The sequence below is a fragment of the Chiloscyllium plagiosum genome, chromosome 18, assembly GCF_004010195.1.
Source record: "Chiloscyllium plagiosum isolate BGI_BamShark_2017 chromosome 18, ASM401019v2, whole genome shotgun sequence".
Lineage (NCBI taxonomy): Eukaryota > Metazoa > Chordata > Chondrichthyes > Orectolobiformes > Hemiscylliidae > Chiloscyllium > Chiloscyllium plagiosum.
The window spans coordinates 4,122,058-4,145,654 of record NC_057727.1 but is presented as its reverse complement, the minus strand read 5'-3'; the positions used below and the strand labels follow the sequence as shown (position 1 = coordinate 4,145,654).

At 45.7% G+C, this 23,597-nt stretch overlaps 1 protein-coding gene across 1 annotated transcript in view; it reads right to left on the bottom strand.

Moving 5' to 3' along the window:
* Nucleotides 1–2,613: 2,613 nt before the first annotated feature.
* LOC122558808 (monoglyceride lipase-like) overlaps nt 2,614–23,597 on the bottom strand; it is a 66,524-nt gene continuing 45,540 nt past the window's right edge. The window contains exons 6-7 of the mRNA XM_043707590.1: nt 7,499–7,714; nt 2,614–4,157 (exon numbers count right to left, since the gene is read on the bottom strand). Coding sequence (XP_043563525.1) covers nt 4,041–4,157; nt 7,499–7,714 — 333 coding nt within the window. The 3' untranslated portion in view covers nt 2,614–4,040. The remainder of the gene's footprint in view (nt 4,158–7,498; nt 7,715–23,597) is intronic.

Sequence of the window (23,597 nt, the reverse complement as noted above, 5' to 3'; positions counted from 1 at the left end):
ATCAGGTTCACTAATGTGTTTAGGGAAGGAAACTGCCATCCTTACCTGGTCTGGCCTACATGTGACTCCAGACCCACAGCAATGTGGGTGACTCTTAACTGCCCTCTGGATAATTAGAGATGGGGCAATAAATGCTGGGCCTGGCGAACGATGCACTCAGCCCATAAATGAATTAATAATAAAAGACTGTGACAAAAACTAAACCTCTTTCCGACTAAAACTGCCTTTACGTTGACCAGATTGGATCTGAAATAGAATCCCAGAACTGCTAAGGTCATCGAGGTCAGTTTAAGGAATACAGAGGGCTGTTGGGACTGGAAAATGCCTCATGTGCAACTCAAAAGCACCATCAGTTTCAAGCTGCACCTGAACCAGACTGGCAGCTCTCAGAGATCAACGAACATCCTGTAAGTTTGGACTGTACGGAAACAAGTCATTTAGTTCCATTTTTAGATCCTATTTGGATCAAGTAACACGCGGCCTTATGTACATATAAGTCTTTACTATTTAAGAGTGACTACCGCCTGACACCTTTTATTTTTCCGATGATACATGCTCTACAGTGAGGTGCTCCATCTCTCCCTTGTACAGAATCATGCTGCTATCTCAGACTCTAGCACATCACTGTTGATATACGTCGTTATCTCATTACTCTCCCCCCTCCCCCCAAGTATAATCTCGACTTAACAATAATAGTTCCACATTCCGTAAGACAAGCGTGGGCAGCAATCTTGTAAGCTATTTGTTGACCCTCGTGCTGAAATAGAGCACATCAGATCCTGTGACATAATAGCTAGCCTCATCCAGCCATTTCTTACTGCACACGATACAAGCTCATGAGAGACCCACTCTTGATTCTGAAAAGTGCTGAGACAAACTGTTTCAGTGCTACTATGTAGTAACATGAAAGATTTGGGCTTGATTCCTGGCCAATGCATAGCAGCCCATTCTTTGGGGTGGTGTGGTGGTTAGCACTGCTGCTGCATAGCGCTAGGGACCTGGGTTCGAATCCAGTGTATGAAGTTTGAACACTCTCCTCATTTCTGCTGGGTGCTCCAATTTCCTTCAGCAGTGCAAAGATTGGCTGGACATTGTAAGAGCATTTGGTCTGGTCCAGAACAACTGGTAGACCCCCAAGTGCATAGTGATTGAGCCCGAAGAAAATACATTATCAGCCATTAAATACGTCCTGTGCATATATGTGTATGTGCGTTGGTGGGTGTGCGTGTATGCGCACACATGTATGTGGGTGGGTGTGCGTGTGTGTATGCATGTGTGAGCGTGTGTGTGTGGGGGGTGTGTGCATGTCTGTGGGCTGCCTGAGCATGTTTGTGTGTGTGTGGGGTGTGTGAGAGTGTGTGTGTGACCATGTATGTGGGGTGCGTGAGAGTGTTTGTGTGAGCATGTATTTGGGGTGCATCAGAGTGTGTGTGTATGTGTGCATAGTGCATAAGAGTGTGTGTGTGGATGTGTGCGTGTGTGCGTGGGGTACGTCAGAGTGTGTTTGCATGTGTGTGTGTGTGAGCATGGGTGTGAGAGTGTGTGCGGACAAAGTGACCTGGCCAGGAGCGTACAGCTGTAACTGTCTTTGAGCTCCAGAGTGAAATCCTGACATAAGTTAGAGAGGGATGGTTCCCATGGAGCACACAAACTCATTGTGGTGAGGGCAGTGGCGCCTGAGGCCCTGCAGTGCCACCTGGTTACAGTTTCCAAATTTCAGGAATCTCTGGAATTGGCACCATTCAGTTTCTCAGGAAGGAGGCGATAGTGGGGATTGCGAGGTCAAAAGTGCGATGCAAACACATGGACATAAGGTGATTTGTGAGATTCAGAACTTGTTGGTTAAACCGCAAAGGGAAAATCAAGAACTTTTCTTTCAATGTTGAGATTCCAATTTTCCCAAATCTTCCCCACTTTCTGACCATTGCCAGCACCACTCCGGGCTGCAGAAGAACTGCACACAGGATCACGGCATCATTTGTACGAAAACCCTTTCAGCTCAACCAGAACATTCAGGGAAGAACATCTGCTAGCCTACATGTGACTCCAACCCCTCAGGAATTAACGCTGAAAATGCAGTGAGCAGGCCTGACAGCATTTGTGAAGTTGACTGCTCCAATGCTTACACTGTGTGTAGGGACAAAGTTAGAAGTCACACGACACCAGGTTATAATCCAGCAGTGCACTTGACGAAGGGTCAGCACTCCAAAAGCTTGTGATTTCAAATAAACCTGTTGGACTATAACCTGGTGCTGTGTGACCTTTAACCTTGTCCATCCCAGTCCAACACCGGCACCTCCACATTGTGCAATAACAATAACCCTCTCTTTAGAAATTGCTGGCAAGCCTCAGCAAGTCTCGCCTGCCTTTTGAGATACAGGGAAAACAGAAACCTTCTGAGACTAGCTGCAATTTCACTGTGACCTTAGTGGTCATGTGTGAGAATTCTATTGAGAAGAATTCTGTACAGTTCAAATTGTATTAGTGTATAATCTTACCATCACTTACAGTGTGACAATAAACATTGTTTAACAGCTACTATTAAAGAAATCTGGCTTGAGTTCACATGAAAGCACCACATTAGAGCACAACCCAACACATGATATACAGGCAGCAGATTCAGTTTATTGTACATATGAAGCAAATCAGATTTATTGGTGTTTAATAGTTCAGGATTAGAGAGTACAGCAAATAACTTTGCAGTATAAACAAGGTCAACATGAGAATTACTTTAAAATGTTGATTTCACTGAGTCTTTGAAAAATACTTGTCATTACAGTATATTTGCAAACAAAGCAATTTTTCAATGTTTTTGTCTGTCATTTTACCTCCACTCCCCTCTCATTACCTTCTCATCTCGATATTGTGACTCTTGTGATTGAGAGATTGGGGTCCCAGTGACCAATATTTTGAATGTGAGATTGTAGGGTTTTGGGGGAACATATCCAGAGACTCTGCCCATTCAACCCAGGACAGCAACAACTCTTTGAACTGAAGTCAATACTTTGCCTCCCCTGAGATATCTTCCATCTGTGCTGTCAGGTGCCAGACATTGATCAGCTCTCAATAATTGAATATGCCACACTCTTTAGCAAGTAACTGGGGAAACTGGAGAAACCAGAACACATCTTACAGCAAAGGAGAGATTTAATAAGTCTGTTAGAAATTGTTGAACATTCCACTGACAAGTATCAGTAATCAGATTACACTGATACTTCAGGAACTAGGAGTCTTTCTGTATTACAGTGATGAACACGTCTCATGTGGATCATAGAGATACATTGGCTCAAATCAAATCAGAACTTCCCTTCTGTGTTTGACACTCAATTTTAAAGTCTTAAAAGTGTTCAGGAAATCAATTGTATCAGAAGAGGGACCACTGACTCTTTCCAAGTGGTATATTAGTGTTTTAGCAATGCATTTCACAATTCTGTTCGCATTATATGGAAATGGAAGTGGTCTCATTTACACACTATGTAGCTGAGTGAGGAAGCTTTGCAGTGTAACACACTGGTATTGGGAAATACCCTGGCAGCAGTGTGGCTGGTGATCAGCAACTGCTTACAGATGGTAGATCTAAGAGGACACCGTTGTTTTGATTTGAACCCCCTCTTGTCCCTCTGTCGTACTCCCAATCCACCCACTGTAGCGGGGAGCCTACAATTCTGTTGGCCCCTTGGCTCCTGAGATAGTGAGCTGCAGACTGGGATTGAGAAATGTCAACCACAGTGAAGAGGGGAGGCTTTTTTCCAAACTCAGAAACAATGGGTGCAGACAAAGAGGGAAGTCTGCAGATGCACAGCTTTCCCTGGCTCAGTCGTAACTAATTGAATCAAAGATTTAATTGAAAAACTGTTGCTGAACAAATACTTCCTTTTAACATAATTTTCTTTATGAGGTAAAACAAACAAATTTTTGTTAAATTAGGCAATTTGAATTTTGTTTTCCTCTTCCCACAGCCCCCCTTCCCCCCCTGTACATGCATCCCCATTATAAATGAAACTGGTTCCTTTGTAAACTGTCCACATTTACAGGCCTGTTCAGTCTTGTTCCACTGGCGGCATCCTGTCAGCGATCCATTTCCCAATCAATGCAAAGACTTCCAGAGTAACATTCGGCACTTCTCGATGGAGCAGGTGGAAACATTTACTGAAGATCTGAAACACACCCAGAAGGGAGAGATACTGGTGACTAAACAGCATCACATGAGAGACCAACTGATGTAGGTGAAAGAGTCCAACTAAAATCTTATTGCAACGAAGACCAAAGTTTCTATACTATTTCCATTCCTGGAATGGAATGAAACATTAATTTGGGAGCAAAATACCAGCAATGATCATAGAAACCCTACAGTATGGAAGCAGGCCATTTGGCCCATTGAGTCCACACCGACCCGCTGAAGAGCCGCCCAGCCAGGGACACGGGCCTACCTTATACCTGGAACCCTGCATTTCCCATGGCTGATCAACCTAGCCCTCACATCCCTGGACACCATGGGCGAGTCAGCATGGCCAATCTACCTAATCTGTGCACCTTTGTACTGTGAGAGGAAACTGGAGCACCTGGAGGAAACACACACAGACTTGGGGAGAACGTGCAAACTCCACACAGACAGTCGCCCGAGGCTGGAATCGAACACAGGTCCCTGGTGCTGTGAGGCAGCAGTGCTAACCACTGAGGCAATGATGGGAATGAAAAGGATTCCTTTTGATCATTGAACAGTTTTTAAGGCAGTTTTTTGACTAACAAGAGAATCAAGGGTTATTGGGAATAAAGCATGAAAGTAGCTCAGGCCACAATCAGATTAGGCACACTCAGTAGCAGCAGTGTGCACCATCTACAAGATGCGCTGCAGAAATTCATCCAGGCTCCTCCAGTAGCACCTTCCAAACCCACGACCATCTTGAAGAGACTGGAGGGTTTGAATTATAGGGAGAGGTTGAATAGGCTGGGACTTTATTTTCCCTGAAGTGCAGGAGGCTGAGGGGTGACCTTAAAGAGGTTTATAAGATCATGAGGAGCATTGATAAGGTCTTTCCTCTAGCGTAGAAGAGTCCAAAACTAGAGTGCATAGGTTTAAGGTGAGAGGGGAGGGATTTAAAAGGGACCTAAGGGGCAACGTTTTCATGCAAAGAGTGATGTATGCATAGAATGAGCTGCCAGAGGAAGCGGTGGAGGCTGGTACAATTACAACATTCAAAAGGCATCTGGATGGCTACATGAATAGGAAGGGTTTGGAGGGATATGGGCCAAATGCTGGCAATGGGACTAGATTAGGTTGGGATATCTGGTTGGCATGGACGAGTTGGACAGAAGGGTCTGTTTCCGTGCTGTACATCTCTATGACTTTAACTGTAATTTGTGAGGACGGTGCAAGGATGCTTCATGAGGTTTTGGACAAGCTAAGTCTAAACAGGCAAGAGACTGGCAGATGGAAGACAATGTGAACAAGTGTGAAGTTACTCACTTTGGTGAAATAACAGAAAGACAGAATTCTTTTTGAAGAGTTTCAGGTTGGGAATGTTTCCATGCTGTATTACTCTATGACTCTAGGCCAGAAGCTCTCTGCTGTCTGCAGTTAAAATGCATTTCTAACTTGAAGAAAACCAGTGGCTTTTTCTTCAGCAGTTGCTGTAAGCTGTGACTATTAATTGATAAATCAGAGACATATTACAGGAGAACCAGCCACCCTGTACCTCTCAGAAAATGGGGGAAATATTTGGAAACAAGGAAACCAGGAAGCAACCTTCGGATCAGCAACAACCAAATTTGTGGACAAAGACGACTGAGCTGTCTCTCCAGTTTTTCCTCGTCTATACTTCTGTCTGAATTCACTGTCACAGAAGGCTGAGGAGGCCATGTCATTGAGTATATTTAAGACTGAGTTAGATAGGTTCTTGAGGATCAAGGGTGTCAAGGTTACAGGGAGAAAGCGGGAGAATGGGGTTGAGAAATGTATCAACTGGGAGGAAGGGAGGACTGTAGATGCTGGACACTGTTCAACTGAGAAACCTATCAGACATGACTGAATGGTGGAGCAACCCAATGGGCTGAATGGCCCAATTTCTGCTCCTATGTCTTCTTGTGTGTGTGTGTGTGTGCAAGGGATTAGAGTTTTAATTAGTTGTGATGGTTTATAATTGTTTACCTGTACTTAGATTTCCAGTGCATGACTCCAGTGAGTTGTGACATAAGAACATATTAAATTGGATAGACATTTTAAATGTTCACATAAAATGGCAGCATAGGCTTGTTGAGCTGGAAGACCTACTCCTGTTCCTATATATCTATCTTAAATGTACTCAATGCATCCCATGACTGTTAGCACAGAATTTGCCACCAAGCTACATGAAGAGATGTTTGCACAAGCCAACAGGGCTGGTTTTAAGAAGCACATGAAAGGAAGAGAGAGGAGCTATAGAGGTTTAGATGGGAAATTTCAGAGTCAGCTGAAGGCTGCAATACCAGTTTGATGAGAATTGGGGCCAGAATGACAGGGTTGTGGGGCTGAAGCGAAGAACAGAGATGGGAGACGAGGGCATGGAGGGATTCATAAACGAAGAAGAGATTGTTGATCAGGAATCAGTTGAGAAGTCAGTGAGCACAGGGGCTGATTGATGCAGAGTGGATTGGCTTTTGATAAATGGTGAAAAATGGGCCATTACAATATGTACCACTGCATTTTACGCAGCTCCTTAGGACAAGTTGAGATTAAAAGAAAACAACGATTGAAGGACTATTCAAGATTAGATTAGATTACTTACAGTGTGGAAACATGCCCTTCAGCCCAACAAGTCCACACCAACCCTCTGAAGAGCAACCCACCCAGACCCCTACACCTAACACTATGGGCAGTTTAGCATGGCCAATTCACCTAACCTGCACATTTTTGGACTGTGAGAGGAAACTGGAGCAAACCCACACAGACACGGGGAGAATGTGCAAACTCCACACAGACAGTTGCCTGAGGCAGGAATTGAACCCTAGTCTCTGGTGCTGTGAGGCAGCAGTGCTAACCACTGTGCCACCCATGCATGTGGGATACCTCTGGAAAAAAAATCTAATCTGCTTTCTTTTTGTGAGCTTTGACAGAGCGTGAGGTAAATGAATATAGGATCAATCCAGTTTACATTCATTTGTGGGATGTGGTGTTGTTGGCTGGGCCCAGCATTTATTGCCCATCCCTAGTTGCCCCTTGAGAAGGTGGGGGTGAGCTGCCTTCTTGACCCACTGCGGTCCACCTGCTGTGGGTTTACCTATGATGCAATGAGGGAGGGAATTCCAGGATTTTGACCCAGCAACAGTGAAGCAACGGCGATATATTTCCAAGTCAGCTTGTGAACAGCATTGGTGTGGAGGTTTCACAGTGGAGGGAAAGAGGGATATGCGGTGGTGAGCCCAGCAGCATTCCCTGATGGGCACTGGGACAGACTGGTCATGTATGATGTGGGGCTCACAGAGGTTGGGAATGGACACCAAGGGGAAGAGAAAGCCTCACCTTCAGAGTCTTGTCCGAGCTCGCCGATAGCTTGTACAGGAGGAAGGAGCCCCTGATATCACACAGTTTATCCGCATCACCGTGTAAAATCAACATTGGCCAAGTGATGGTAGGCACCACTTTCTCCAGTTTGGCAACCGCTTGTAACACTTGAACAGTGAATCTCATCCTATACGGTCCGTGGTAATTGAGAGGATCATTATTGAATATCTTTACCTGCAAGAACCAAAACACATCACATATACACATTGGGACTTCAACAGCGCTGTTCAGCATCTACGCAAATTGTGTGAAATCAAAACAGGGAGAGGAATCATTTTGAGTCGAAAAGTGTGGTGCTGGAAAAACAGAGCCGGTCAGGCAGCATCCGAGAAGCAGGAGAGTTAACATTTCAAGCATCTTTCCTGGTAAAGAGTTTATGCCCGAAACATCGATTCTGCTGCTCCTCGGATGCTGCCTGACCTGCTGTGCTTTTCCAGCGCCACACTCTCGACTCTGATCTCCAGCATCTGCAGTCCTCACTTTCTCCTAGGAATTGTTTTGAACTATTTTGATACTTAGAAACACTGTCAGAGGTGCAACGGTGAACGTTGAGGGAGGAAAAGACAAACCAGGCAGCCGTAGTTGGGATGTGGTGGGGGGAGTAGGATAAGGAGATCGATGGGAAAGAGCGTCATGAATGAAGCAGGCAGCAGCAGCATCTTGATGAGCCAGGCCATGGTGTTTAGATATGGGTACTGCATTCACATTTAGAAAGACAGATCTGAATGTGGTTGAGGTAATGTTACTTTTTAGTCATTCCCAGGGCGTAGGCATTGCTGGCTGGGCCAGAATTTAATGCCCATCACTAAATGCCCAGGGGGCAATTCAGAGTCAACCACATGGCTAGGTTGATAAGGCGCCCAGAACTATTTGCAATATTCTAGCTGTCTTGGAAAATATTAGCAAAACCTCCTGATGTTTATATTCATGATGTCTCTTGAAATCAAGCCAAATATGGTCAAGGTGACTTCCAGATGATTGTTGTTTTAGAAAGAGTTGCAACCATAAAGTCTTGGAGTCATACAGCACGGAAACAGACCCTTCAGTCCAACCAGTCCATGCCGAACATAATCCCAAACTAATCTAGTCCCACCTGTCCCTGCCTGGCCCAGATCCCTCCAAACCTTTCCTATTCACGTATCCATCCGAAGGTCTTCTCAACAACTTCTCAGCAACTGTACCTGCATCCACCACTTCCTCTGGAAGGTAATTCCACACGCGAGCCACCCTTTGCGTAAAACATTTGCCCCTCAAGTCTTTTTAAAATCTCTCTCCTTTCACCATAAAAATGTGCCCCCTCGTCTTGAACCCCCGCATCCAAGGAAAACAACAACTGCCATTAACTCTATTTATACCCCTCATTATTTTATAAACCTCTATAAAGTTACCTCTCAACTTCCTACACTCCAGTGAAAAAGGACCCAGCTTATCCATCCTCTCCTTATAACTCAAACCTTCCATACCTGGCAACGTCCAGGTAAATCTCTTCTGAACCTTCCCCAGTTTAATAGTATCCTTCCTACAACTGGGTGACCAGAACTGGATACAGTACCCCAGAAATGGCCTTACCAACATCCTGTACAACCTCAACATGACTTCCCAACTCTGTTCCTCGCATAAACACCATTCAAGCCTCAAGGTTTCTTTCAGTACTATTTATGAATAACATGTATATGATGTTAAGTTACCAGAGCTCGGATGGCACGGTGGCTCAGTGGTTAGCATTGCTGCCTCACAGCACCAGGGTTCTAGGTTTGATTCCAGCCTCGGGCGACTGTATTGAGCTTGCACATTCTCCCTGTGTCTGAGTGGGTGTGCTCCGGTTTCCTCCCACAGTCCAAAGATGTGCAAGTCAGGTGAATTGGTCATGCTAAATTGCCCATAGTGTTAGGTGCATTAGTCAGAGGGAAATGGGTCTGGGTGGGTTACTCTTCGGAGGGTCGGTGTGGACTGGTTGGGCCAAAGGGCCTGTTCCCACACTGTAGGGAATCTAAAAAAAAAAGGTCCCTGGTGTATCAAAAAAAGGATGTATCCAACACCCCACCAACAAATCCGAGCCATGCGGGATTAAGAATAGTCAGAGGATTGTGAATCTTTGTAAATCCCTATCATGGAGGGCTGTGAAAGCTCAGTCTTTGAGTATGTTTCAAGCAGGTTTTTAAACAGCTATGATAATAAGGGATATGGAAACGGTATGGGACAAAGGATGTTCAGGCATGATTGCACTGAATAGCAGAGCAGGTTTGATGGGCCGAATGGCCTACTTCTGTGCCTAAGTTCCTCTCACTATCATTATAAGCATCAACAGCCTGGGGATTACTGTCGACCAGTCTCTGAACTGGACCACTGATATAAATACTGTGAACACAAGGGCAGACCAGAGGCTGGGCAAATAACTCACCTCCCGACTCCCCAAATCCTGTTCACCACCTACAAGGCACAGGTCATGAGTGTGATGGAATATCCCCATTTGTCTGGATGGGTGCAGCTCCAATAACACACGAGCAGTTTGACACCATCCAGGACAAAGCTGCTGGCTTGACTGGCGCTACACCCACACCCCGCCTCTCTTCGCCATCGAGGTAGCAGGTTCCAGGAGGGGGATTACACATGATCAACATGATCTCGGCAAAACGGGGTTGGGGTCAACTGAAAAGTTTCCCAAATAGAGACACAAACAAAGCTCCTTCGAATGTTTAAGATGTAATGAGAATCCCTTCCAGAGAGAACAAAATCCAGAAGCAAAAAGGTAGATATTGTCAAGTTGGTACAGGAGTAGCTTGCAAGTCTACCCACAGTAAAAGAAGCTAAGGAAGACTAAGAGTTTGGTGAACGAGCAGCCTTGAGGAATGAGGATAACAGGAGGCAGCCAAGCAGCCAGCAGAAGAAGCACAACATTTCCCAGTCAACAAAAGGTGGAGCTGGAAAAGTACAGCAGGTCAGACAGCATCAGAGGAGCAGGAGAGTCAACGTTTCGGATCAGGACTGGGAACGGGGAGGGGAGCTCAGAAATAAATAGAGGGAAGGTATGGGGCTGGGGGAAGGGTAACTGGTGTGGTACTAGGTGGACGCAGGTAGGAGGCTCCCTGCCTCATTCCTAATGAAGGGCATTTGCCTGAAACGTCGATTTTCCTGCTCCTTGGATGCTGCCTGACCTGCTCTGCTTTTCCAGCACCACTCTGATCTAAACTCTGGTTTCCAGCATCTGCAGTCCTCACTTTTGCCCGGATGCAGGTAGGAGTTATTGTGATTGATCAGTGGGAAGGGTGGAGGCGATAAGTGAGAAGGAAGATGAACAGGTTAGATTCCTGATGAAGGGCTTTTGCCTGAAACGTTGATTTTCCTGCTCCTTGGATGCTGCCTGACCTGCTCTGCTTTTCCAGCACCACTCTGATCTAAACTCTGGTTTCCAACATCTGCAGTCCTCACTTTTGCTGGGTTAGGTCAGGTCAGGGAGGCGGGGAGGAGAGGGAGGGTTGGACAAGGGATGAGGTTGGGGGTGGAAAGATTTTGAAATGACTATTCACAATATTTCTCTATTCATTCACAGGCATCGCTGGCCAGGCCAGCACTTATTGCCCATCCCTAATTGCTCCTAAGGAGGCTAAGAGTCAACCACATTGCTGTTAGTCTGGAGTCACATATAGGCCAGACCAGGTAAGGATGACAGATTTTCTTCCTTCGTGAGTAAGAGGCTTTCTCTCTCAACAATCGACAACATTAGACTCTTAATTCCAGATTTTTACTGTTATGGACCAGATCGGACACCTCAAAATATATTAAGAAGGTAGCCAGACCCCAAATTCTTCTTATTTCAACGGTAAATACAAGGTGCTGCATTCCAGATGCAACTCGATTGGTCAAACTAATCAATGTTAAACAAAATACAATTTATTCAAACACTATAGTTAAAACACAATAAAAGAAAGAAGAATTTGGAATAACTTTAATCTACTGGAAAACCTAACAGAACAATAGATTATCTTACTACTAAACAGTAACTGTTCCAACATAGTATCATCCTAAACACATCCGTGGCAAAAGGCAAACAGACTGTCTCACATGCAGTTCTCCAATCCAGGAGGAAAGAACATCAAAATACAATTCTGAGAGAAAACTCAGAGATAGTGTAGCAGCTGGGAGAAATTCATTGCCTTCCAACTCTGCTGAGACCCCAGCAACAATTGCTGAATGCAAACTAAAAGTCCTTGATCTGTGAGAGCTGGACCACACCCATTTAGGCTGCTTCTATTGTTCTACTTTTAAAAAACCCCAAAGCCTTACAAGTTGTTTATCTTCTCATAGACTGCTCAGTACCTGTCTCCCAATCTCTCCCTGAAAGAAGCTAGGACAAAATACACCTCTTAAGGCCACAGTATTGTCAGGTTATTGAATTCAAATTCCGCCATCTGCCGTGGTGGGGTTTGAATGTAAGTGCCACCAGAGGGCACCAACCCTCGGTAAGGGGAAGAAACCTGTCAAGTATGCTGTTCTTGAAGAGGTGATGGTAAATCATTGCAGCCTGTTCTGTGATGACATTCTGACCTTGCTGCTGGGGAAGGTGTACCAGAATTTTGACCCAGCAATGAGGAAATGCATTGCATTTCTCAAATTGTGCGACTTTGAGGTGTACTTAGAGCTGATGATGTTCCCACATTCTGCTGCCCTTGTCCCTCTACAAGGAAGAAAATGCAAATTTGAGAGTAGAATACCAGCCAGAAACCAGAGTTGACAGAAACTTACAATCTGTTGCTTCTGGATCCAATAATTTGAAGGAATGCGAGCTGGGATTTGACACATCTGTAAGAGGATAATGTCCTTAAAAGGGGAACTCAAATATCCATCTACATTGAAATATTTCTCTAACGCTGCTCACGGATACTATATAAAACAGGACACAAAATTGAGCTCTGGAACTGTTGCTGTACTCAATGAGTTAATGTTTGTCATATTTACAGCGATGGATGGAACATTACCAACAACCTGTTGGTCCAGTTCTGCTCGATAGTGGCAGTAGCCATCACATGATCAGTAATGACCTTTCACTACTTGACCTTTGAACGGGTCCCATGGTGAAGGACATCGCCTTGGAGATGGTGCAGAATCATTTAGCGTAATTGTTAATCTCTCCTCCCTCCAATCCCTCATCACAATATTTATACCTAGACTGTATAACCCTCCAGGGAAAAATACCCATTTTATATGACTTTACTGAAGCATGTTAGTCACTAACTGAGGATTATAGCAGCATGTGACAATATAGAGTTACATTAATTGGCAGCATGTCTGTAATGCTACACTATTCAATAATTATTTCCATAGTATGTGTTTGTCCATTGTTGCTAATTTGAGTTTACAGCCCTGAACAATCCAACTACCAAACTGGAATTCAGCAACAGCAACATTCTTAACAAATAAATCATCGCAAGGTGCTCACCGAATCAGCCCAGATTGGGGGTAAAGCCCATGACCTTCTGTTTGGGAGGGGGCAGGAACATCAATGAAGCTGTGGTTGAACTCTGTGATGAACAATGGAGCTCTCTTGTGAATGGCACGGTCATGGAAATCCACAGCATCAATAAAACCCTTCGGCCCATCACTTCCATGCTGGTCAAACAACCATTTAACTACTCGAATCCCATTCTCCTCCACTTGGTAGAAAACCCTCAGATTGAGATTTTTTTTGTCCTTTTTACTCGAGTACAGGAGTACAGGACTATGCAAGTACAGGAGTAGAGATTCCCTACAGTGTGGAAACAGGCCCTTCGGCCCAACCAGTCCACACCGACCCTCCAAAGAGTAACCCACCCAGACCCATTTCCCTCTCACTAATTCACCTAACACTATGGGCAATTTAGCATGGCCAATTCACCTGACCTGCACATCTTTGGACTGTGGGAGGAAACTGGAGTACCTGGAGGAAACCCACGCAGACACAGGGAGAATGTGCAAACTCCACACAGACAGTCGCCCAGGGCTGGAATCAAACCTGGGACTCTGGTGCAGTGAGGCAGCAGTGCTAACCACTGAGACACTGTGCCCCCACAGAGTAAAGGAGTACAGGAGTACAGGTGCACAGGGATACGGCAGTATGAGAGTACAGGTGTACAGGAGTACAGGTATACAGGTGTACAGGAGTACAGACATTAAGGAGTACAGGTGTATAGGAGAACGGGGTGCAGGTGTACAGGAATAAAGGAGTACAGGTGTACAGGAATAAAGGAGTACAGGTGTACAGGAGTACAGGAATAAAGGAGTAAAGGTGTACAGGAGTACAGGAATAAAGGAGTACAGGTGTACAGGAGTACAGGTGTACAGGAATAAAGGAGTACAGGTGTACAGGAGAACAGGGGTACAGGAGTACAGGAATAAAGGAGTACAGGTGTACAGGAGAACAGGGGTACAGGAGTACAGGTGTACAGGAATAAAGGAGTACAGGTGTACAGGAGTACAGGTGTACAAGTGTACAGGAGTACAAGTGTACAGGAGTAAAGGAGTACGGAAGTACAGGAGAACGGGAGTACAGGAGTATGGGAATACAGGAAATGGGAGTACAGGTGTAGAGGGACACGGGAGTTTACAGGAGTACAGGTATACAGGTGTACAGGAGTACAGGAGTACAGGTGTATAGGAATAAAGGAGAACAGGAGTAAAGGAGAACAGGTTACAGGAGTACAGATATATAGGAGGACAGTGGTACAGGTGTACAAGAGTAAAGGAATACAGGGTACAGGCATATCGGAGTAAAGGAGTACAGAGTACTGGAGTACAGGTGTAAAGGAGTACAGGTGTACAGGTGTACAGGAGTACAGGTGCACAGGTATACAGGGGTACAGGTGTACAGGTGTACAGGTGTGCAGGAGTAAAGAAATACAGGTGTACAGGTGTGCAGAAGTATAGGTGAACTGGAGTACACATGTATAATGGATAATGTTGCCCCACATTGTACCATCTTAGGGATAAAGGTACCAAGGAACCTCAGCCTGACCCCACCGCCACAGATACCATTGCTGCTGCTGGAACATTCTGCCTCTCCCATCTCTTCCTGTGCCTCAGGAACATGCCCAGTCAGGATCCACTCACATACTGGGCCGAAACACAACTATAGCCACCAAGAGACTGGCCGATTTATCACCAAGAGACCAGGCCGACTTATCGCCAAGAGACCCAGCCTGACTTATCGCCAAGAGATCTAAGCCGACATATCGCCGAGAGACCAGGCCGACATATCGATGAGAGACCAGGCCGACATATCGACGAGAGACCAGGCCGACATATCGACGAGAGACCAGGCCGACATATCGACGAGAGACCAGGCTGATATATCGACGAAAGACCAGGCCGACATATCGCCCAGAGACCAGGCCGACTTATTGATGAGAGACCAGGCTGACATATCGCTGAGATACCAGGCCAACGTATCGCCGAGAGACCAGGCCGACATATCGCCGAGAGGCCAGGCCGACGTATCACCGAGAGACCAGGCCGACATATCGCCGAGAGACCAGGGCCACATATTGCCGAGAGACCAGGCTGATATATTGCCGAGAGACCAGGTTGACGTATCGCCGAGAGACCAGGCCGACATATCGCCAAGAGGCCAGGCCGACATATAGCCGAGAGACCAGGCCGACATATTGCCGAGAGACCAGGCCGACATATCGCCGAGAGACCAGGCCGACATATCGCCGAGAAACCAGGCCGACATATCGCCGAGAAACCAGGGTGACATATTGCCGAGAGACCAGGCTGATATATCGCCGAGAGACCAGGGCGACATATTGCCGAGAGACCAGGGCGACATATTGCCGAGAGACCAGGCTGATATATCGCCGAGAGACCAGGTCGACGTATCGCCGAGAGACCAGGCCGACATATCGCCGAGAGGCCAGGCCGACATATCGCCGAGAGACCAGGCCGACATATCACCGAGAGACCAGGCCGACATATCGCCGAGAGACCAGGCCGACATATCACCGAGAAACCAGGCCGACATATCGCCGAGAAACCAGGGCGACATATTGCCGAGAGACCAGGCTGATATATCGCCGAGAGACCAGGTCGATGTATCGTCCAGAGACCAGGCCGACATAACGCCCAGAGACCAGGTCGACAAATCGCCGAGAGACCAGGCCAACGTATCGCCTAGAGACCAGGCTGATATATCACCAAGAAACCAGGCCGACATAACACCCAGAGACCAGGTCAACATATCGTCTAGAGACCAGGCCAACGTATCATTGAGAGACCAGGCTGACATATCGCCGAGAGCCAGGCCGACGTAACGCCCAGAGACCAGGTCGACATATCACCAAGAGACCAGGCCGACGTAACGCCCAGAGACCAGGCTGACTTATCACCGAGAAACCAGGCTGACATATTGCTGAGAGACCAGGCCAATCCTTAGCCCACTTCCCTATCCTATCAAGATCCCTCGATAATTTTGGATAACCTTCCTCGTTATCAATGATAGCAATCTTTCACCAGTCTGTTGAAGATTAGACAAGTCATGGGGGATGGTGAAGCACAGACAGTTCACATCCATGGTGTCTGGGTGGCACTGAGATCTACGAATTCTTGTGATGAGCAAGTCCGTGAAGCCGGGTTACTAATGATCGGCACGGCATTGCCAACACAGCATGAGGTGTGCAAGACCTGCCTGGAAAATCACCAGCATTTCTGAACCTGAAGACCCTGAAGAATGAGATAAATGTCTGGCTGCTCACCCACCTGTTTCCCACAAACACTGTCGATATGCTCCTGGATTTCACATGAAAACATGTTTGACTGCATTGACGATCGGGCAGTCTGAACTATGTCTCATTGATTCACATCTCAAAACAGCACGGTAAGCAGGAAAAAAATTATTACCAAGAGCTATCTCCCAATTTTTTTAATACAAATTGGGTTACATAATGGCCTCCTTGTAACGTCCTCAAAGGTCCGTTTAACACAAAATGCGAACAGGCCCCCTCCTGCAAATCAACTTATCACCATTTCATTGAAGGCAATACTGCACCAAATTGAGGAGTACAACAAATTACAGGTTGAAAATACATTTTCATAATAAGTAGATCATTTTTAAAAATTACAGATTGGGCATTTATTGCCCAGAAGGCAGTTAAGAGGTACAGTTAGTAAGTTTGCAGATGACACCAAAATTGGAGGTGTAGTGGACAGCGAAGAGGGTTACCTCAGATTACAACAGGATCTGGACCAGATGGGCCAATGGGCTGAGAGGTGGCAGATGGAGTTTAATTCAGATAAATGCGAGGTGCTGCATTTTGGGAAAACCAATCTTAGCAGGACTTATATACTTAATGGTAAGGTCCTAGGGAGTGTTGCTGAACAAAGAGACCTTGGAGTGCAGGTTCATAGCTCCTTGAAAGTGGAGTCGCAGGTAGATAGGATAATGAAGGAGCCTTTGGTAGGCTTTCCTTTATTAGTCAGAGTATTGAGTACAGGAGTTGGGAGGTCATGTTGCAGCTGAAATAGGACGTTGGTTAGGCCACTGTTGGAATACTGCGTGCAACTCTGGTCTCCTTCCTATCGGAAAGATGTTGTGAAACTTGAAAAGTGTCAGAAAAGATTTACAAGGATGTTGCCAGGGTTGGGGGATCTGAGCTATAGGGAGAGGCTGAACAGGCTGGTGCTGTTTTCCCTGGAGCGTCGTAGACTGAGGGGTGGCCTTTTTTTTTAGATTAGTTTACTTACAGTGTGGAAACAGGCCCTTCGGCCCAACAAGTCCACACCGACCCGCCAAAGCGCAACCCACCCAGACCCATTCCCCTACATTTACCCCTTCATCCAACACTACGGGCAATTCAACTTGGCCAATTCACCTGACCTGCACATTTTTGGACTGTGGGAGGAAACCGGAGCACCCGGAGGACACGTAGACACAGGGAGAAAGTGCAAACTCCACACAGAGAGTCGCCTGAGGCGGGAATTGAACCCGGGTCTCTGGCGCTGTGAGGCAGCAGTGCTAACCACTGTGCCACCATGCCGCCCACTTTAGACTATAGTAAACCTTATAGAGGTTTACGAAATTATGAGGAGCATGGATAAGATAAATAGATAAAGTCTTTTCCCTGGGGTGGGGGAGTCCAGAACTAGAGGGCATAAGTTTAGGGTGAGAGGGGAAAGATAAAAGAGACCTTAGGGGCAACTTTTTCACGCAGAGGGTGGTCCATGTATGGAATGAGCTGCCAGAGGAAGTGATGGAAGCTGGTACAATTGCAACAGTTAAGAGGCATTTGGATGGGTATATGAATAGGAAGGGTTTGGAAGGATATGGGCCGGGTGCTTCTAATAATTTGCTTCTAATAACCTGCAGACTTCTAACCAAACACTTCTGAACTGGAAGTGGCATAAACTAAACATTTTTACTGACGGAACCATGCTTTCCCTGAACTGTACTATATCCCTTTCTAGGAAAGAAACTAATTTTGCTTCTTGTCTTCATCAGATCTCCTTTGAACTGCCCTAAACCTTTTAAGATCATAATCAGTAAGCTTTGCACAGTGAGGAAGGAACAATCACATCCAGAGTGTGACACAGCCCCAGTGAGGATATAGTTCAGGGGAGATTTGGGGGCAACATGTAAATTCAATGCAGAGGGGAAGAGGTCCTGTTTCCTTGCTTTTCTTTGGCTTATAGTTTGTCAGGTTTTTGTTAACAGAATAAATTAAAGCCCAGCATCAGGGCCCAGCACAAAAGAATTATGTCATAGGCAGACCTTAAGTTCATTGGTTGGTGTTTGCTACTAATTTGAATATCTATGATAGGTTTTTTTCAGACTGAAGTTAAATAGGAGGGATATATTCACAAGCGGCAAACTAAAAGACCAGTACATTTTTTTTTTAAAATGTCAAATTAAGGACTAAGTAATTAAAACAGAAATACCAGGCCAGGTGATGTGTTGTAACTGCAGTATGTGGGAGTAGGTGGACTGCTTTGTGGTTCACAGGGACCCCACCTGTAGCAAGTGTCAGTTGCTTGAGGAACTCTGGCTCAGAATTGATGAGCTGGTGTCTGAGCTTTAAACATCAGGGAGGGGGGACAGTTACCTGGATGCTATGTTTCAGGGGGCAGTCACATTGCTTAGATTAACTACCTTGAATTCAGTCAGTGGTCAGGGACAGGAGAGTGTGATTTTGAGTGAAGCAGTAGAGAGATCCAGGAGGTGCTGCTGAATGAACCTCAGCCCTTGAGCTGGTCTAACAGGTTTGAGATTCTTGCTCCCTGTGGGTTGAGAACAGGGGCTATGGGGAGGATGAGCAAACAGACCATAGCATCATGGTACAGGGAGCCACTCAAAATGGGGGAGTAAAGAGAAATGGAGTTCAACTGGGGATAGTAGAGTCAGGGAATAGACACTGGTCTCTGTGTCCAGGATCGAGACTGCCGAAAGCTGTGTTGTCTGCCTGGTGTCTGGGTTCAGGATACCTCATCTGGGACTTGGAGTGGGAGGGGAAAGATCCAGTTGTTATGGTCCACATAGGTATCAACAGTATAGACAGAAACAGGAAAGTGGTTCTGCTGAGGGAATATGAGCAGCTCGGGCCTAAATGAGAAAGCAGAACCAAAAAGGTAATAATCTCCCGATTATCACCACAAGATCTTTGGCACAGGGTCAACAAGATTAAAGAAGTAAATGTGTGGCTCAGAGATTGATTTGGGATAAACGTGGTCGAATTCACGGGACATTGGCATTGGTACTGGGGAAGGAAGGAGCTGTTCCAATGGTACAGGCTCCAGCTGAATCACACTGGGACCAGACTCCTAGCGAATTGCATAACCAGGGCAGTGGATAGGACTTCAAACTAAATAGTGGAGTGATGGGTACAGTTGTATGGAAAAAATATGGAAGAAGTTAAAGGAAGGGTGCTCATCAGATGTTGTTAAAGTTTCCAGAACAAGTATACAATAGGTAGGATGGAAAGACTCAGGAATTTAACTTCAGGCAATTCAGATAAGGGAACAACAATGAGACGGGGGGCAGTCAACACAGGGCATAAATACTTTTAAAAATATACTTAAATACACACAGTATACAAAACAAGATAAATGAGCTTGTACACAGATTGAAACTGGTGTTTATGATGTTGTGAGTATCACAGAGGCGTGGTTGCAAGGGGCTCAGGGCTGAGAATGACATAGCCAAACGCAGACATCCTATTGAAAGGACAGGCAGATGGACAGAGGGGGTGTGACTGACTTATTAGTAAGAAATGAAATTAAATTGAGAGCAAGAAGTGATATAGAGTCAGAAGGCAAAGAATCCATGTGCGTAGAGTTGAGGAGCCATAAAGGAAACAAGACCCTGATGGGAGTTATGTACAGGCGGCCTAGCAGTAGTCAGGATGTGGGGAAAAAAAATCAGGAGATAGCAAAGTCATGTCAGAAAGGCACGATTATAATAATCATGGGGAAGTCAACATGGAAGTGGAAGGGGAAAATCAGGTATGTAGTGGATCCCAAGAAAATGAATTTGTGAACTGTCTATAAGATAGTCATTTGGAGCAGCTTGTGATAGATCCCATGAGGCAAGTCTGGATTTGGTAACATGTCATGAAGCAGACTTGTTAGGGAGCTGAAGGTGGAGGAATCGCTAGGAGGCAGTGACCATAATAGGATAGAATCCACCCTGCAGTTTGAGAGGGAGAAGCTGGAACCAGATGTAACAGTATTAAAATTAAGTAAAGGGAACTACAAAGACATAAGGAAGGGGCACACCGGAGTTGATTGGAATGGGAGCCCAGCAAGGAAGATGGTGGAGCAGTAATAGCAGGAGTTTCTGGGGGTAATTCAGGAGACACAGCAGAAACTCATTCCAAGGAAGAAGATACGTAGTAATGGAGGGATGAGGCAACCACAGCTGACAAGGGAAATCAGAGACAGCATAAAACCAAAAGAGGAAGCATACAATGTGATGAAGATGAATGAGAAGCCAGAGGATGGGAAGCCTTTAAAACCTAGCAGAGTACAAGTGAAAAAGCAATAAGGGGGCAGAAGATGAAATATGAGGGTAAGCTAGCTGGTAATATAAATAATGATTACAAGATTGTTTTTAGATATCAAGAAGGTAGGAAAGGGGCAGGAGTGGACATTGGACATAAAATGAGGCTGGAAAAGTAGAATGGGGAACAAAGACCTGGCCGAGGAACTGAATAGGTAGTTTGCATCAGTCTTCACAGTGGAAAACACCAGAAGCTGTGGAACTTGAAGAGTCAGGGAGCAGAGGTGGGTTTAGTGGCCATCACTAAGACTTTAGACAGTGATAGCTGAGGAGTTATTGGAGTTTTTGATGGTGATCTTTCAGGAATCTCTGGAGTCAGGGAGGTTCTCAGAGGACTAGAAAATGACTAAGGGAGGGATACAGAAGACAGGAAACCATAGGCCAGTTAGCCTGACCTTGGTCTTTGGTGAGGTTTTAAGAGTCCATTATTAAGGATGAAACTGCAGAGTAGTTGGAAGTGCAAGATAAAATGGGGCTGAGTCAGCACGGCTTTGTCAAGGGGAGGTCATGCCTGACAAATCTGTTAGACTTCTTTGAGGAGGTAATGAGCAAGTTAGATACAGGAAAGACGGTGGAGGTGATCTGTTTGGATTTCCAGAAGGCCTTTGACAAGGTGCCACACAGGAGGCTACTAAATAAGAGGCCATGGTGTTAGGGGCAAGATGCTGGCATGGATAGAGGATTGGCTGACTGGCAGAAGGCAGAGAGTGGGGATAAAGGGGTCTTTTTCAGGAAGGCATCCGATGAGTAGTGGAGTTCCACAGGGGTCAATGTTGGGTCAACTGTTCATGTTATACATTAATGATCTGGACAAAGAAACTGAGAGCATTGTTGCTAAGTTTCCAAATGACACAAAGATAGGTGGAGGGACAGGTAGTGTTGAGGAAGTGGGGAGGCTGCAGAAGGACTTGGACAGGCTAGGAGAGTGGGCAAAGACGTGGCAGATGGAACACTATGCGGGAAAGCATGAGGTTCTACACTTTGTGTATAGAATAGAGGACTATTTTCTAAATGGGGTAAGGTTTCAGAAATCTGAAGCACAAAGGCACTCGGGAATCCTAGCTTGTGGTGCAAGTTCAGTTGTCATTTAGGAAGGCAAGAGCAATGTTGATATTCATTTCAAGAGGGCTAGAATACAAGAGCAGAGGCTGTATAAGGCTGTGGTCAGATTGCATTCGGAATATTGGGAGCAGTTTTGGTCCCCATTTCTAAGGAAGAATGTGCTGACAACGGAGAGAGCCCTGAGGAGGTTTACAACGATACTCCTATAGCTGAGGACTCAGGGTCTGTACTTGATAGAGTTTAGAAGGATGAGGGGGGATCTGATTGAAACTTATAGAATACTGAGAGGTCTGGATAGAGTGGACGTGGAGAAGATGTTTCCACCAGTAGGAGAGACTAGGAGCTGAGGGTACAGTCTCAGAATGAAGGGGTGGCCCTTTAGAATTGAGATAAGGAGGAATTTCCTCAGCCAGAGTAGGGTGATTCCATAGAACTCATTGCTGCAGAGGGCTGTGGAGGCCAAGTCATTGAGTGTATTTAAGACAGAGATAGATAGGTTTCTGATTAGTGAGGGGATCAAGTGTAAAGGGGAGAAGTCAGGTGAATGGGGTTGAGAAACATATCAGCCGTGATCAAGTGACGGAACAGTCTTGATGGGCCGAATGGCTTAAATGTGCTCCTATATTTTATAGTCTTATGGTCATGTTTGCAAAACTAAAGTCAAGCCTTGATTGTCCTGAAACAAAATAAGCCTTCAATGTTTAATCTATCATTCATAAACCACAATGCTGAATGTTTCTATAAACTCTCCCAAACGTCCCTGCTGTCTAACACATACTGGATTAGTCACTGTTTTGGAAGAACTGTCTGACTTAACTATTTTTAGAAAAGTTACCGTATATGGCACTATTTTAAAATACAAACTCTGAAGACGATATTGATGTGTATAAACCACATACCTTTCATTACATGGGGGCCATTTGAGCCGAACAGCCTGTCTCTTTAGGGCAGATTTTAAGCAATTGAAAATAATTCTCTGTTAAACTGGACAATGTTTTGACAAAAACTCCAGCAGAAGTGCCCACAAAATGAAGTATTCAACTTAAGATAAAAGACAAGCAGAATAACGGTGGAAAATCTTTGCCGAGACTGTGAAAATATGCTGTCAAGAGTGCGGTGCTGGAAAAGCACAGCAGGTCAGGCAGCATCCAAGGAGCAGAAGAGTCGACGTTTCACGCCCTTCATCAGGAATGAGGCTTGTGGGTCGGGGCTGAGAGATAAATGGGAGTGGGGTGGGGTTTGGGGAAGATAGCTCAGAAAGTGATAGGTGGATGAAGGTGAGGGAGAAGGTGATAGGTCAGAGGGATGGACGGGTCTGGAGAGGTATGCCGAGTTGGAGGCTTGGGACTGGGATAATGTGGTGTGGAGGGGAAATGAAGAAGCTGTTGAAATCCACATTTATCCCGTGTGGTTGCAGGGTCCCAAGGTGGAATATGAGGCGTTCCTCCTCCAGGCATCGGGTGGTAACAGTTTGGCGGTGGAGGAGGCCCAGGACCTGCATGTCCTTAGGGCGGGGAAGTTGAAGTGTTCAGCCATGGGGCGGTGGGGTTGGTGAGTGCGGGTGTCCCAGAGATGTTCTCTGAAATGATCCGCAAGAAGGTGTCCTGTCTCCCTGCTAATGAATACCAATGTACCTAAGCTAGAGAATCAATTACGATGATTAAGTTTGTGAAGTTAGACAATTTGGAATCAAGACAAGGAGACTGAAATTAAAAAGGTCAGGACTCTTTCATTACTAATAGCTCCATCAATTGTTGCTCAGCCCTATGTGTCCTGAACTTCCTGGGCCATTTCAGGGGTTGAGATTAGAGTGGTGCTGGAAAAGCACAGCAGGTCAGGTAGCATCCGAGCAGCAGGAAAATTGACGTTTTGCGCAAAAGCCCTTCATCAGGAATGAGCTTCAATGCTCCTCAGATGCTGCCTGACCTGCTGTGCTTTTCCAGCACCACTCTAATCTTGACTCTAATCTCCAGC